Source organism: Chinchilla lanigera, unplaced genomic scaffold (assembly GCF_000276665.1).
Source record: "Chinchilla lanigera isolate Chin_1 unplaced genomic scaffold, ChiLan1.0 scaffold00040, whole genome shotgun sequence".
NCBI lineage: Eukaryota > Metazoa > Chordata > Mammalia > Rodentia > Chinchillidae > Chinchilla > Chinchilla lanigera.
Genome location: NW_004955441.1, coordinates 5,063,123 through 5,081,208, shown reverse-complemented (window position 1 = coordinate 5,081,208; position 18,086 = coordinate 5,063,123). Strand labels below are relative to the sequence as shown.

Sequence of the window (18,086 nt, the reverse complement as noted above, 5' to 3'; positions counted from 1 at the left end):
AATTAATTTAACAGTTCTTGGTACCGTGCTTTTAAAAAACGTAGTAGAAGTATTTGTGGAACCAAATTATAAATGATTTAAATCAATCATTAAGATTGAGATTTTTACAATAGTAACACCTTACAACACATAATAAGATGTATATCAGTTTAACATAAGAATATAAGAAAAGGGCCAGAGATGTAGCCCAATGGCTGAGCACTTGCCTAGCATGCATGAGACCCTGAATTTCACCCCTAGCACTGAAAAAAGGAAACAGAACTTTCCTTCACAATATATGACAATACAGAACATCAAATAGAGAACATACACATTTGTTGCCAGATACGTAATCACCATTACATATGCAGGCATAAGTAAATGTTAAATTTTATTTCAACAGTTTAATTTGAATACGTTAATACATAAATTAATACTATAAAATACCAGCACAAAAGTGGCAAGCAGCCACTAAAAATTGGTTTGAGAAAGCACACTAATGACAGATGTAAAAATCATAAGCAACAAATAATCTTAGTAAAAGTAAGTTAATAATACCTAGCAGTGTAAAAACAGAATGGAAACATTGTAAAACAAAATGTAGAAAAACACAATATTTTGTAGAGGAATGAAAATATATAGGTTGATGAATTTTTAAATAAAACTCTGCAACTGGGTTATTAGTTTACTGTTTTAGAATTTTTTTTTTTTTTTCGGTACCAGGAATTGAACTCACAACCTTGCCCTTGCCAGGCAGGCGCTGTGCCGCTGAGCTAAATCCCCAGGCCCTGTTTTAGAATTTTAGAAGAACAAAGTTTTATGCTTACATGGGTTTAAAAAATGGCAGCTTATATTTCTGAATAGCTAAGCTTTGCCAGTGATCAATAAAAAATAAATTACTTTAGTGATTCTTTTATTTTTATAATATGCATTAAAATACTTAAACAGTGAAATAATCATCATGTTCATGCATTTGTTAAGCTAAAAGAGATACAGTTTATGATAGATACACTGGATTGAAAACAGTTCTTCACTCATTTCTTCCTTCATCTATTTATTTATCTTGTTATTTTCTCTTTTGCTATATGAAAACCTTAAGGCATCTTGAAATCATATTTGAAATATAATAAAACATAAACCAGTTGCTAAAAATGTGAGTTAAGGAGAAATAAAAGTGAAATAGAGAAATAAAAGTGCCTCCCACCTGCAGAGTACCTAGGCTGGATGTGGTGATGTGCATGTACCTGTGTTTCAGCACTTGAGAGGCTGAGGCAGGAGGACGTCTGAGTTTGAGGCCAGCCTGACCCTTGTATGAGTTCAAGACCTGCCTAACCTACATAGGGAGACCATTTCTCAAAAGTAAAGAACCTGCGTACTTGACACAGTCGGGCCACAAATGTGACTCTAAATTTTCAATGGGAAAAGGAACCTTATTATTTTCAAGATTTTCAGAGTTCAAAGGGTGTATGATATAGAGATGATATATGGTCTTCCAGATAATATAAGGGAAATATTACAACTCTCAACCTGCTAGATGTCCGAAATGCTGATTTTATGTTCTCTAAAATCAAGGAATGAATTCTAACAATGGAAGTTAAGCGTAGGAAGAATTTATTGAAAGAAAGATAGCTTCAGGCCATGGATATAGCTCAGCAGCACAGTGCCTGCCTGGCAAGCACAAGGTTGTGAGTTTGATTCCCAGTACTAAAAAAATAAATAAATAAATAAACAAAGTAGAAAGATAGCTTCTAAGAGAAGCAGAAGGGGGCTCAGAAAGCAGGTTGTTTGCTGACCCCACTTCTCAAGGGGGTTTCATTGAGCAAACACATGAGGTAAGGTGGATTCAAGGAGGGATAAAACTATAGTCAACTGATAAGATTACAAGTACAGTCACTTAGGTAATATTGATCCAATGGGAAATCACAAGGTTTTTGTGAGGTGGGACAAAATTATGGTGAACCAGTGAGATTACAACAGGTATAGTTGTTTAGGTAATATTGATTAAATGGTGATCAAATAGGGAAACAAATCATGTAGCAAGTGCACCTGGGAGGGACAAGGATTTTCCTGGAAGGGGTGAGTAAGGAGGTTTTGGTCCTTCAACCAAGTTGATTGATGCCTGTTTAGAGTATCTGTCACTGCTGATCTTCCCTAGAGGAAGTATGTGTGTGTGATTCCCCTTTTTCTTAAAGCCTGGCCTTCAGTGAATGTGCTTTCGGTCCCAGTTATCTTCTGTGCTGAGGGCCCAGTCCTGTCCAACTGCCTGCACTATTTATAACTAACAGCTGCATACAGTAGTAGTAGGTTCGAGGCCAGCTTGACTTACATAGGGAAATCATGTCTTCAAAAACGGAACCTGCATACTTGATACAGGTGGGCCACAAATTTGACTCCAAATTTTCAAAGGGAAAAAGGCACCTTATTACTTTCAGATTTCATAGATAGCAAATCTGTTGTTTAAAAGGTGTGCAAGATACTAATATCATATACAAATTTTTCCTAGGACCTTTTGTAAGGACCATGTTATGTATAATGTGAATATTACTCACCAAGTTATTAATTTTTAAGATTTTTTCCATATAATTATCTTCAGCCTATGCTGGTAACAATATGTAAGACTTCCTTGACTCATAAGAGTTACAAAGCATTCCAAGTCAAAATTCAAAATTCTTTACCTAGTTATTGCCGGTGGATTCATTTCAGAGCTGGTGTTAGAGATAGTTACATTAGTGGGTTTGAATTTTAATGTCATTTAAAGAGCTCATTAAGACGCATATTTGTCAGCCCTACTCCTAGAGTTACTGAGGCCTGACCTGGAACCGAGGGATTTGCATTTCTGCTGAACAGATTTTATCTAACCCTGATTTGCAGGGTTCTTGTAGGCTGAAAAGAACTGTTATATAAAAATGGGAGATCTTGTGCCTGAGAAATTGATCCTTCCATGTGTGTAAAAGCCCTTGTTAGGCTCCTCATGACTGTTTTACCTCAGTCTCCTTTCAGTATATGCATCAAACGTTAATACTTAGGAATTGAAAATAATGTAGCTGACATATGTTGGATTGAAATAAAATGAATATGAGGTAAAAGAAACACAGAACCAGCCGGCATATTTTTGCAGTATTATACAAATTGTATCAGGCTCATTATTACAGTTGAAGAAAGTAATGTAGTAGAGTTAAGTAACATGTGAGGTTAAACAACTATTAAAATGTGCCATCAGAAGTTGAAACTGGACCTTTAAAGCTTGAGTTCTGCTGAGTGTGGTGGTACATTCCTGTAATCCCACCATTTGGGAGTATAAGGCAGGAGGATCACTGAGTTCAAGGCCAGACTAGACTACATAGCAAGACCCCATCTCAAAAATGAGTTCCTAGTTGAAAGTGAGCCCTTTCTTTTAGCAACAACATTATCATTACTAATAATAATTTTCTTCTGTGAGTGATTTAAAGAAAATTAGCCAAATCTGATACTGCTTATCTACATATAATAATAAACTAATAATTTTATTTTAGATTGCAAATTCAATTGCCATAAACGCTGTGCATCAAAAGTACCAAGAGACTGCCTTGGGGAGGTTACTTTCAATGGAGGTACAATTATTTTTCTCTTAATTTCTATAAAAGATGAGAAAAGGTTGATTCTTTTGTGTAAGGCTATGTTTGCATATTTTTTTTTACTATTTGTTTAAGCTTTTCTTCTGATTTAATCAAGCAAAATATAGTGATACTGTACCTGTATTAGTAACTATGTTTTCTTCTCTTTCCTTAACCCATCTACCACTTGGTAATCTGAGATAGCCTGTGGTGCTGCATATCTTCTTTTGTATGTAGGCAAAAAAGTACTTGTTCTAAAACCCTGTTGTTTTCTTCTTTTAAAATTCTTGATATGTATTGACTGCTTACTATGCTAACACTGTTCTAAACTCCAAAAATATGGACATTTAAACTTAAGAACCACCCTTTGAGGTTAAAAAAAAAGGAAGCACAGACCTGCCAAAACATTTTCACAGTATTGTACAAACGGTATTAGCCTCATTATGCAGATGAAGAAACTGATCCCTGTAGGGTTAGGTGACTTGTGATAGGGTACCCGAGGAAGTACTAAGTAATACAGAGTAAATAACTTGTCCAAGAAATCCACCTCATATGACTGGTTTAAAAAAAAAAAAAAAAAAAAGAGTGTAAATAATTGTGTAGGAAAAGAATAAGGAATACAAATTAAACTAGATTTTAATGTTTTCTTTTGTAACATGTTTTCTGTGGTGGCTGGTTGTCTTGGTCTGTTCAGGCTATTACACCAGAACATCATAGGCTAGACAGCTTATAAACAAGAGAAACTTACATTTCATAGTTTGGGAGGCTGAGAAACCCAAAGTGCCAGCAGAGTCAGGGTCTGGTCAGGGTTGATCTCCGGGTTTGTAAGTAGTGCCTTTAACCACATCCCTATATGGTAGAATGCGGGAATGAGCTCCTTTGGGCCTACTTTGTGAGACCAGTAATTGCACTCAGGAGCAGAGCCCTCATGACCAAAACTCTACCTCATGACACCACTGACTTGGGAGTTGGGTTTCCACATACAAATTTGGGTATAAACCACCATTGCTAGTTCACATCATTGACAAAGTATGATGATTTTGCTCTTTCAGTTAATCTGAATTAATATAGTTTATTTTTTAAATTTTTTTATTAATACAATTGCCATTCATAGTGATTATATTCATGGTGGGGAGTTGGTACATATGCGCAGCACATCTTATTTCTTTTTTTACCCGCTTCTCCTTCCTTTCCCACCTTCTGTGTCTTGGTCCCCTTTTTATGACTAAAGTCTTCTCTAAATTTATAGTTCATATATTTGTATTTTTGTGCTTTTCTACTTTTCACAAACAGGTATGAAATTCTATTCATTTCTGTGTTTTTCTGATTGCTGGTGAGTTTGAGCCTGTGCTTACTTGTTAGTGTGGAGTTTTTGTCCTTGTAAATTGTGTATTCAAATGCTTATTTTTGTTATTACAAAGGTAATCTGTAATCTGTTATTAGAGGTTAGCAGTTGTTGCTAATTTGATCTTAGTCCTTTTTCACTTATATGTGGTATAAATCCTTCTCTTAGTGATTTACTTTTTTAATAGCTTTACCGAGTTAGAATTTGTATATCTTACAATTCACCTATTCAGTGTATTCACAGTTACATTGCCATCACTACAGTCTAATGTTAGAACATTTTTTAGCTTCTCTTCCCCACTAGCCCCAGGCAACTAGTAATCATCTAATTCTTTGTGTTTGTCTATTTCGGACACTTTATATAAGTAGAATTTTATAATTTGCAGTCTTGTAATTGGTTTTGTTTTACTGAGCATAGTATTTTTAGGGCTTATCCATATTGTAGACTATGTCAGTACTTCATGCTTTTTTATTGATAAGTAATACTACCTTGCAGGAATGTACTATAGTTTATCAGTCAGTGGATGTTTATGTTGTATCACTTTGAGACTATTGTAAATAATGTTCCTGTGAATACTTAAGTTTAACTTTTCTGGGGACATGTTTTCATTTAGGTAGGTATCTAATACAATTATTGAGTCACATAATATTCCTTTGTTTAATGTTTTGAGGACCTGCCACACTCTTTTCCAAATTAGCTGTACCATTTTACATTCCTACCAGCAGTGTACAATGATTTCAATTTCTCTGTATTCTTGCCACCCATTGTTACTGTCTTTTTTTTTTTTTTTTTTTTACAGCCATCTAATAAATGTGACATGTATCTTTTTGTAGTTTTTCACTTGCATTTCTCTGTTGGCTGATGATGTTGAGCATATTTTCATGGGCTTATTGGCCGTTTTTATTTCTTTGGAGAACTCTTTTCAGGTCCTTTGTCCATTTACCAAACTATTTCTCTTTCTGTTACAAGTTATAAAAGTTCTTCAAATAGTCTGGATATAAGTGCCTTATCTGATAACACAAGTCATAGATACTTTCTTCCAGTCAGTGGCAATCTTTTGACATGATTAGTTTTTCTTTTGTCACGTAGGTTTTTGGTGTTATTTCAGAGAAGGTGTTTCCTAACCCAAAATCATGAAGATTTATTCCTATGTTTTCTTTTAAGAGTTTTATAATTTTAGCTCTTACATTTTTGATTGCAGGCTACTTTGAGTTAATTTTTATATGGTTTAAGAAAAGGATCATGTGTCACACTTTGGCATGTAGGTATCCAGTTGTCCTAAAACCACTTATTAAAAAGACTATACTTCTTCCCTTCCCCACATTAGTGGATGATAATGTAATAGTGGAGGCTAATATTTTACTTTGCTTATATGCAGTACCTGTTGTTATATGGGAATTTAAAATTCTAATGTAGTCACATTAATTTTGTACCTTATGATTTTGTATCTTCTCTAAAAAATACTTCTTTATCTTGAATCACAGATATTTTGTTAAAAAGTTTGAAACTTATCTATTTAATAGATTGCTGTGCTTAGATGTATCTATATTTCATTCATATAAAATTCTGAAATTAATTTAAAATCTTGCCAGAACCTTCCAGTATGGGAACAGACGCAGATATACCAATGGACATTGATAGTAACGACATGAACACTGATGGTAGTCGGAGTTTAGATGACACAGAAGAGCCATCTCCTCCAGAAGATAAAATGTTCTTCCTGGATCCATCTGATCTTGATGTGGAACGAGATGAAGAGGCTGTTAAAACAATCAGGTAACATATAGGTGGTAGAAGCTACTTCTAAATGTGAGGTCAAAATCACTACTGGAAACATTAAGAAAAAGCAACATTTCTTTAAGCAGAACCTTAAATGTAATTTAAAATCTAATTAAATCATGGCTAATTCTTTTACATGTATTACAGTATTTCTGAAGTAAGTGATATTGCTTTTGCTGTATATCAAGATGAGAAAATATGAGAACTCTTTCTTAAAAAGAAAAATACCTTATTTAAATACAGTGTAGATATAGTAACTAGTTGTAGAGCAGCCACCACAAGGTGCCAGTATTGAACTGTCCATTCAAGCCGTGAGTTTCTTCTCACAGGCAGATTATCTTATAGTCCAAATAGCAGGTAATAATCATATTTACTCCTGAGAACAGTGCACAAAGATGATGGTGATGAAGATGGTGGTGATGAATTTGGGAGTGGTTTTCGTATCACCATAATTAATCTACTACTTACTAGTTACTGTACTACTAATATCAGTACATAGTGTTATTGGATTGTAAGATTTAAATATTTGCATATATATATGAAACACTATATATATATATTTATCTATATATAGAGTTTGTAGCCCATAGGATATACTACTTTGTAGCAAAATATAAGCATTTTAGCAGGTTTTGTTTTTGTTAGAAGTGAATGAAGAGTTCTTTAGAGAAAAATAAGTCAGTTTCATAATGCTGAGTCATCATTTATTCCCTTTGGCTTAGGTGTTACCGTTGTTGCTGCTGCTGCTGTTGTTACTAAAACTTTTTAAACCCAGTTTGGAGACTGTTAAAGAACACAACTAGGGCTGGGGATATAGCTCAGTGGCAAGTGCAAGGTCCTGGGATCGATTCCCAGGACCACGAAGGAAAAAAAAAAAAACGACAGCTAGTTTCCTAATCACAAATTACTTCATAGTTTCAGAGAAGTATTTAATTGTTTGCTGCCCAAATTTCAAAACAGTGTGTTTTATACACACACACCCCAGATTGGTCCTTTTCTCCAGCTGTAGTCGTGATTCATAGTTCAGTATAATCTAATCTGACTCATTACATTTTTTTTCTTAATACTACCTCTTGTCTTTTTTTCTTTAAATATTTTCTGATAAAAATACTTTTTGCCAAAGTATGATCCACAGAGTTCTACATTTGAACCATGTGAATTTGAGTATTATATGTGCATATTTTACTTTTTATGAATTTTCTAATTATTTTAGATGCCTAGGGGAGGAAAACTTCTTAAAAGCAAACTAAATGAGACCCTCTCCAGCTTCCTAAACTTTCAGTTAACAAGCATTCCTTCACTCTGCTCATTTTCATTTTTTTTTTATTACCTGTAACCCCCAGAAGATATTCATGATAAATAGTGAATATTTATGTTATCTCAGTTTTGTATAAATTAACTGTGTGCCATAATAACAGGGCTAATTTATTTTGTCATTGTCTTCCTTAACATATTTTTAAAATTTTAGCTTAGTTTTAAAAAGTTTGATGAGGTTGCAAGGTTTTTAATCAAAATTACAAATATTTCATAAATTTGTGATACCTTTTAGTCCATCAACAAGCAATAACATTCCACTAATGAGGGTTGTACAGTCCATCAAGCATACAAAGAGGAAAAGCAGCACAATGGTGAAGGAGGGGTGGATGGTCCATTACACCAGCAGAGATAATCTGGTCAGTAATCATGTTTTATTGTGCTAGTAAAACTTGGTTATGAGTTCTGTGTACTTTTAAAATCAAAATAGTATGTGTACTACCACAATATGAGTTATACTGAAATAAGTTACACTTATAATGGATTTTTGAAAGATACAATATTTAATGTAGTTTTATAAACTAGAAGAACAGTCAGTATTTTAAAAGGATCTGATAATTATGTCTCAAAGAGTGTTGCCTCAGAACAAGGAGCTGCAGCTAAAGGTGGAAAGATCTAAAACATCTTCTGAAAAGTCACCTTAAGTTATTACAAAGATAGGAAATACTTGTTTTTATGTAGACCAGGTTTTAGATCTGTCTAGCAAAGAGCAAGAATGGTGAAATCACAGTGGGATGATAGTAGATATGAAGCATCAGGCATGAAATAGTAAGAACAGACTTTGCAGCTAGACCACCTAAGTCTCTGTGACTTAATAAAACTGTGAACTTGGGAAAGTTACTTTGTTTCTGTATGTCTCAATTTCTTCACTTACAAAATTAGCATAGTAAGCGAGGCGTGTTGGCGCACTCCTGTAATCCTAGCACTTGGCAGGCTGAGGCAGGAGGATCGTCAGTATTTCAAGGCCAGCTAGGCTACATAGTGAGCTCAAGGACAACCTGAACTGCATAGCGAGACCATCTAAACATCAGTAATAGTAAAAGAAAAGAAAATTGGTACAGTGATATTAACTACCTTACAGTTCAGATATATCCCAATATCCCAGAAGAGTTTGGAACAGAGTTTGGCATATAGTAAGCACCTAATAAAGGTTAGCATTATTATTCATTTTGGAGTTTGCAGAATGGATTTCTGAAAGAGCCTTTGCAGCATAACCTTTTAAAATGAAGTACTCAGTAGATTGAGCTTCATTTAATAACGTTTTATACAGACTGCAGTTTTGTGCTTTTTCTTTTTTTTTATAGTTCATATCCTTCCAAATTGAACCTGAAGTTATGTTACATACATTGGAGAATTTAGTGGTGTGTCAAAGGTGTTCTATCAAATCAGTGGGGAGAATGCTAGATAATCCAGTAAATATCATTGACAACCATGTAGCCTTTATGAAAAAAAGTAAAGTTACAAATATGTCATACTTTGCATGTAATAAATCTGAATGGGTCAAGTATTTAAATGGAAACAGATTAAACCAGTAGGAGAAACCCTTGAATTATTTTATAAACTCAGTCGGAAAAAATATCAATAAATTTAATTTCATAAGAAATTCTTATGTGGCAAAAACCAAAAGCAAAGATGAATAGAAACTGGAAAAAAATATTTTTACCTCATTCTGAAGAAGAGTTAATTTCATGGTATGTGAAAAAAGCCAACAAATTGGTAGGAAAAAGACCATAGAACAATAGAAAAATGGATAAAGAACGTGAACAAAGTTCACAGAATAAAAATACAAATGACTCTTACAGGAACTTAATTTCATTTATAATAAAAGCTATATCAGTTTAAACTTTCATTGAAATACCAGTTTTTATTTTTCAGTACATCAGATAGTTTAGTAACATATACTGCATTAATGAAGGCATGATTAAGTAGGTGTTTTTGTGTTGCTGCTGAGACTACACGTTGAATCAAATCTTGTGTAGAATAATGTAACACCATCAAAGCAATTACATGAGCACACATCTTCTGACCTAGGAGGCCAGCTTTTAGGAATAGCTTACAGGTAAATTCTCACTCGTAGTCTCATGTTTGTGTGTGTGTGTGTGTGTGTGTGTGTGTGTGTGTGTGTACTTGTGTAACATGTGCATGCACACATAAATATCTCTAAAAGGATTCCTGAAACCCAGCAACATCGTTTGTTTGGAATAAGGTTGAGATACGGGATAGGAGAGATTGTGGGAGTTATACTTCCATTATATATCTTTTTATGTTCTAAGAATTTTGACCCTCTTAAATTTTAAACATGTTCAAAATATGGAAATGGAAATTAAAGGAAAAGAACTTTTATTTTTGAACCTCTCTATTTTATAGAGAAAGAGGCATTATTGGAGGCTTGACAGCAAATGTCTAACGTTATTTCAAAATGAATCTGGATCAAAGTATTATAAGGTAAGAATTTCATATTAAAATATTTCGTTTTTCCAGATATATTCAAATGATATTCATGGTTTGTGTGTACCTGTTATGACTGCCTAATATAGCTTTAGATGTCACTGTTCACTTATTTAAGCAGCCGTACCCATCCCTCCGTTTCACACCTTATCTCCAGCAGCCCCGCTACCAAAGATTGTTTTCTGTTGCTGTGCATGTGTGGTTTGGGCCTATCAGGCTGCTGCTGCTTTGCTTCTGGATACTATGGTTTTGGTTAGACTGCTTGGAAAGTCTCTTGGTCATTGCTCATGCAAAAGAAGTCACATTATTTTAAGCTCCAATTCTTAGTTGCTATTTTGGCTCTTCATCACCATTGTGCAGTTTTCTTCCTTGGTTTGCCCTACATTTTGCCAGGTCACAGACTGACAGCAAGGAAGATTGTAAGTGTGGTGATGAGGTCAGTAAGAAAGAGTCTCCTCTACTGGGAAGAGGAGACTTTCATCCTTTCAGGGCTTCCAGTGTGATGTTCAATGACAATACTTATCCATGGAGGAAAGTGAGACATAGTTTCTAAAGAAAGGAAGCCAGATTTAAAGAGTGAATGAAAATCTTCAGTGAATAAAACCAGGTTTCCTGCTTAGAGCAGTTCTAGTTACGTGGGAGATAGAGATAGGATAATTGTTTTGGTCTGGGAGTTTGGCAGCAACCTGGGCAAATAGGGAGACCCCTCTAAAAGGCAAATATAAAATACTGATGATTGGACTGCAGATATAGCTCAGTGGCATAAGCGCCTGCCTGGCAAGCACAAGGTTGTGAGTTCGATCGCCAGTACTGCAAAAAAAATAAAACACTGATCATTTGGTTTTTAAAAATACATTTTTTTGGCCCTAGGAAATGGACTTAACATTAATTAGTAAGCCCTGAATAATGGACATGAACCATGATGGAGTAGTTAAGCAGCTTATAATGACCAGAATTCTGCAAGAGATGTAGCTGTTGGGTTAATTTAATAACAAATGGAAATTAACAAGAGTTGGATATAGTAGCACACTATCCTAAATCCTTCCTGTCTGCATCTTAATGACCTGCTATATAAATATAGGCCTGAATCTCTTATCATAATTACATAACCATTCTCTGCCTCTCACATTGCTGGACATACAAATAACTTAAGGCATATACTGTTACGACATAGTTGTATATTTCAAATGCTACATACTGTATTCATCTTAATGACACGCATAGAAATTCCTATCTTCAATACTTTAGTGTATTTAAAAATTAAAACAAATAGGTATTCATATTCTTTAAATGCTTAATTTTTTTACTTTAGGAAATTCCACTTTCAGAAATTCTACAAGTATCTTCGCCACGAGATTTCACAAACATTTCACAAGGGAGCAACCCACACTGTTTTGAAATCATCACTGACACTATGGTATACTTTGTTGGTGAGAATAATGGGGACAGCTCTCACAATCCTGTTCTTGCTGCCACTGGAGTTGGACTTGATGTAGCACAGAGCTGGGAAAAAGCAATTCGGCAAGCCCTCATGCCTGTAACCCCTCAAGCAAGTGTTTGCACTTCTCCAGGGCAAGGAAAAGATCACAGTAAGCAATAAGTTGGTTGATGGCTTTTTCTCCTCTTTGGTTTTAAGCATTTTTGGGGTGTAGTTGTGTTCCTTTGTGCATTTTTAATGCCTACATATTGTCTTTAATAACTAATGCAATTAATTCATTTATAAAATTATACTTTTTATCATTAAAAAGCTAGGGCTCTGGCATCAGTCTCCCCACACTTAGGTGCTAGCTCTACCAACTGCTGTATGACCTTAGGCAAAGTACTTCACCTCTTTGAAGTACTACCTACTTATGGGGTTGTTAGTATTAAAATTAAAATAAAGCTATAAGGTATATAAGAATGCCTGGCATCCATTAAGTCTTACTGGATTAAGTATTCTACTAGTGTATTTTGTTTCATGGTAGCATATAACAAAAAAATAGTTATATTCACATCATGGTCATGAAATCTGTGATGTCAAAAATACTGTATTTTAAATGAGATAAAATATTGAGAAATATTTCAAAATTATTGATGTTCTGTACCAACAGAATTTTAAAAATTAAATCTCAGTTTGCTAAAGGTTTGAGTGAACAGTTATCAGAAAGTCATAATATAATGTTCTTTTTACCCCATTGGCGTTATGTTGTGAGGAAACATCATTCATTAAACTAAGGCATTTTTATTGAAATAAGTAGCAACCATTTTGTTGCAGTTCACCTGTATAATTTTGTGTAGCTCTTGGCATTATGCTAAGCCCTGAGATAGAACACTAAAGAAGTGTAGAAATCATAAAAGCTATTTAGGGAAATACGATATATATTACTAAGTTTTAGGTAGCATATTGCAGTACAATGCACAAAATGAGGAGTGCATTACTTGAGAAAGTCAGATGTAGATAAAAGAGTAAGCACGGATTTCCTAGCAAAAAAAATCTGATTTGGCAATCTGGAAAGCTGAGGCAGGAAGATCACACGTTCAAGCCCAGCCTGGGCAACTTAGTGACTTAGTCAGACCTTATCTCAAAATGTGTAGGGAGTCCGCTGAGATGTAGATTAATGCAAAGGCGCTACATTCAACCAAGAAAGGAGAGAAAGAGAAATCTGTTTGGGACTTTGGACTTCAGGCTAAGAATACGATAGGCAGAGCTAAATAAATGGGAAATGTGGAAGAAGTAGTGTTACTCTAGTTGAGGAGAAAGGTATGGTCAGAAGAGTAAGAGTCATGACCTTGTACACATTTTCTGTTTAATATTGATTTGATGGGTTGAGGGGAGTAAGTAAATGGCTGATTTGCTGTGGTTTTTAAATTCTGGAGAGTTTTAGATAGAATACTCAGACATTCTAATTAAAACCAAGAACGTTGTCACAGAAAACAGTGGAGACACATATACACACATTTTATGTGTAATTTCTAAGAATTTTAGGGCCCTCTCAATCCGATCTGTGGACTTCTCCCTTAGAGTTAAGAGTCTAAAGACAAAATTGTTAGGGTTAAGGTTGAACTTTCTAGAGAATATAAACCCAGTTTTGTTGTTTACTAGCTATGTGATTGTGGACTCTATAGTTCCATGATCTAAAGTGGAAGAATAGTAAATGTACATATTGGACCTAGCACGGTGCCTGACACATACATGATACTATTATATGTTGTTCCTTGTGTCCTTATAAATATCCATCTGGAACAGATAGAAATTAAAACTGGATGGAGCTAGAGGAGCCCTTTGAAAGAAAATGAATACTGACACTAGGACACAAAAAACTGGAAAATAGAGTTTTAGGCATATGAATTTTATTGATGTGCCTTTTCTTAATTATTAGTGTTTAAAATTTGAGTTATTTAAAATAGTTTCAAATTGACTTAATATTTTGAAATAGTTTTTTTTATAGTCATGTTACTTTTAGTAAATAGTTTGCTTAGATTCTGTATTAATGACATTCTATATTTTTTATGTTTGAGATTATAAAGTAAATTTCATATTTTTTGTGTTGTTCCTGTGGCTGTAGATGTTTGGTACTTACTTTCTTGCAAACTTGTTTCTCTTTCCAGTTTCTTATCACTTTCTTTGCCTACCACAGTAATACATTTAAACATTATAGACATATGTAACATAAAATGAGAAGGTTGTGCCTATACACATACAACACCTTTCCCCGGGCCCAATTCTATAGCTGTGCCCTCAGGAAACCATTATTGAGTTTGCTGTATAATTCTTGGTTGGACAAGGAGTAGGCATAAGGGGAGCCTGTACTGTATTATTGACCCTATTCATACTCTATGTGGGTTTTTTTTTTTTGCAGCTTTTACCCATTTATTGTCTAGAAATACATCTCATTGTGTGTATATAAGCTTACAAGAATTAAAACCCTTATTTTCCAACTCTCCTCTTCTCTCACTCAACCAGAAGTAATATTTTAATTCAGACACTCCAACTTCCCTTTTAAAACTTTATTTTAGCAATGCTGGAGATTGAACCAATAGCCTCACACATGCTAGGCAGGTGCTGTACTACTGACCTAGGAGTGTTCTCACTTCCCATCGTATCTCAAATATGGCTGGTTTTCTGACTCATTTTTTATCATTTTCAGTATTATCTTGTTATCTGCATTACAGATTGAACCCAGAACCTTCACACCGAGTTACATCCCCAGTACTTTTATTATTATTATTAATATTATTACTATTTTTTACTTTTGAGGTAGGGTCTCATTAAGATGCTGAGCTGCACAGGCTGGGCTCAAACTTGCTATCCTTCTGCCTCCAGCTCCCAGAGTGCTTAAGATTACACGCATGCACTATCACACCTGGCTTAGAGTATTACATTTTACAGGTGTGTCATATTTTACTTAACCAATATCCTGTTAATAAATTAGTACTGTGTATATAGATACATTTTAATGTGGATATTAACTGTGTATTAACCTACTTTTCAAGTTCCACATACCATAGGCGTTAATGCATCACTATTAATAATTCTGTTCTTATATATCATTCTTACGTTTTACAGAAGATTTGTCTACCAGTATCTCTGTATCTAATTGTCAGATCCAGGAGAATGTGGTAAGTGATAGTTACAGCTAATGTGCATATTGGATGATTAAAATGAGGATAATAAAACGTGAAAATCTTACTAGAGAAATAGGATCATAGCCCAAAATACTGAGCATTTTACCTAAGATACAAACCTAGACTCTATAGGTAATAAATTCTCTAAGGAGTTCTGCCTGATGGAGGAAACTAAAGCATATTTTTTAAATCACAGAAATAGAGCTAACTTTTTCACAAAAAGAACTGACATTAGACTACTACAAATTGAAATTAGAATATTACAAAATGATAGACTAAAGAGAAGGAAGAGGCTGCTTGTTACTGGGGGCGGGGGCATGGATAGACAGCATTTCATGCAAGACCAGGGAACAGGATAAGCAAATAGAAGGAAACCAGACATGCAGGACTTTTAAGGAATGGTGAATAGATTTGCATCTGTAGGTACATGTAGGAGTTTATAATAGATTGGCAAACTTTTCTGAAAAGCGCCATGTGAGAAGCTTTATAAGCTACATACATAGTTCTCACACTGTAGCAAGAAAGTAGCCAAAGGCCATACATGTATGAATGACCATGGCTGTCTGCGAGTAAAACTTGGTGGACACTAAGATTGGATCTCGTGTAATATTCACATGTCACCAAATACTGTTTTGATTTGTCCAGTCATTTAAAAATGTAAAGGCCATTTTTAGGTCAAGGGCTATATAAAAACACAGGTAGTGGCTGGATTTGGCCCACAAGCCAGCTTGCCATCCTCTGGATTACTGTGAAAAGACTAGAAAACAGATGTTATTCTTTAGGCTTTCTCTTCATAAAAACTTCTCATTTTATTTCACTTGAGGCATCTAGCTTTTATAGTTTTCTAACATACAGTACTTGGAATTTCTAAAATTGCAATGAATACTAGATATCTAGTATTATTATAGCAGATAGAGTTTCTGGGAAATACCATGTATATCTCTTATCTTGGTGGTAGGTAGAATAGATACCATATTCCTGGGGAAAGAAAAAACAGTATGAAGATGAGAGCACAGATTCTGAAAGATCTCACAGGAATTGAGGATGTATCCATCTATACTAAGAAAGAAAAAAGATTCAGAATTGGTGTTTGTTAAGAAATCTTTCCTGGCAGTTATATATGCACTGGAATGCCCACTTATCTAATTTGATTGAATCCAAAATTTGGTTAAAACTTAAAAATCGATTAGGGGCCAGGGATATAGCTCAGCAGCACAAGTACCTGCCTGGCAAGCACAAGGTCCTGAGTTCAATTCCTGGTACCAAAAAAAAAAAGCGATTAGTTGAGAAGCACATAAAAGTCAGTCTTACAAACCCTAAAATTTTCATTATAATTTAGCATGTATATTTGTCATTCACTGGCCTTTGATGCAGGGCTGAGGCCTTGTCATTGAGTGTAGATTTACTGGGAAGAGTTCCACTTAGTCTTTCTTTTGTGAATCTTATTTATGATGCAGTTCTGACACTACACATGCCTTAAGTTACTGCATGAATATTCTGACAGCAACAAGCACTAGTAAAAAAGAGGGGAGGAAAAGAGGGAGGAAGATTAAAGAGTGATTTTCAGTATAGATTTTCTCTTAGATTTTATCAGTCTTTCAAAATCAGCCTAATCTCAATATGAACTTTCAAGTTTTTCTTCAAATGAAAGATAACAGTCTTATTACTGTAGAATAGATGAGGCTTTGTTCTTAACTTTTTATTTATTTATTTATTTTTTTAGATCACCACTTAAAGTACAAGATTTTCAAAAAGATTTTTCCTAAGGGTCTTCTTATAGAATATTTTATGGTTGCACTTTAGTATCATAGTATAGAATTTGGACTTAGCCTTTTCTAGACTAGAGAAGGCCTATGTTTTATAAAATATTTTGCACTTCGTAAAAATTAATTACCTGTAACAAAAACCCAAAAATGTACTTAAGTTTTCGAGTCACATTGTTTTATAGAGATAAGTAATGCTGCTTTCTCTTTCCTGATAGGACATCAGTACTGTTTACCAGATCTTTGCAGATGAGGTCCTTGGTTCAGGCCAATTTGGCATTGTTTATGGAGGTAAGCAGCTGTAGCCTTTTCTTAAGTTTTATGTATTATAGGAAAATTGTGAAATTTAAAAATATCTATCAGCTATTTTGTCATACCATAATTTTATCAAGTGGCATCTTTTTCAAAGGCTGACTTGCACCCTTCTAACTAAATTCTTTCCACTAAAACTGAATATTTCTTAATTTCAATTGCACAATTTAAAAGGAAACACTGGTTTTGAAATTGTATATCATATTTTTTTCTCTCTTTAAAATAAAAAAACTAAAAATTAAAAGTAAGAGTGGGATAGCCCAGTGAACTTAAAATGAAATTTATTTATTAGTACATTTCCATCTCAGTAGTCTCTCAAGATTAGGGCAGGGCATTTAACTGTCATTTATGTAACAAGATAGACTCTTTGCAGCAAATAAGTTCGTTCAAATTTTCTGCCATTTCAAATCATGCAGTTGCCAATCGGGCAAATACCGTAGAGGAAAAATGTATTTCTTAAAGTGAAAAGTGAGCAAAGAAGTATAGAGAAAGAAAGGGAACAAAAGAAAACAAGACACTAAGTACATACAAATTTCATTCTGTGGTCCACTTCCTAATAAAGTTTTTTATTATATATAAGCTGTCAGTTTGCTTTTTTTTATTCTTTTTTAATAGGAAAACATAGAAAGACTGGAAGAGATGTGGCTATTAAAGTAATTGACAAGATGAGATTCCCCACAAAGCAAGAAAGTCAACTACGTAATGAAGTGGCTATTTTACAGGTAAAGAAAAAGGGCTTGGGTAGGCTTTAATTTTATATTTTTATCAGATTTTGACCCAGTCTGTTTAATGTGCAGATAAGATTTGATTTTTGTTTTATTCTTACAATCATTTAGCTAAGAAGAAAGCTATATAATTTTTTTTAAGATTACAGTAATGTAGGCATTAAGAAGTACCACTATTCTGCCAAATAGTAGTAGCTTATTTAGAATATACTTTCATAAGTAC

The 18,086-nt window shown here is 34.2% G+C and overlaps 1 protein-coding gene across 1 annotated transcript in view; it reads left to right on the top strand.

Annotated features, from left to right (window-relative positions):
- Prkd3 (protein kinase D3) overlaps positions 1-18,086 on the top strand; it is a gene marked incomplete at its 5' end in the record, with an annotated part of 61,713 nt that overhangs the window by 31,583 nt on the left and 12,044 nt on the right. The window contains 8 exon segments of the mRNA XM_005390869.2: positions 3,492-3,569; positions 6,510-6,693; positions 8,246-8,369; positions 10,378-10,455; positions 11,771-12,047; positions 15,005-15,057; positions 17,045-17,117; positions 17,754-17,860. Of these exon segments, the coding sequence (XP_005390926.1) occupies positions 3,492-3,569; positions 6,510-6,693; positions 8,246-8,369; positions 10,378-10,455; positions 11,771-12,047; positions 15,005-15,057; positions 17,045-17,117; positions 17,754-17,860 (974 nt within the window).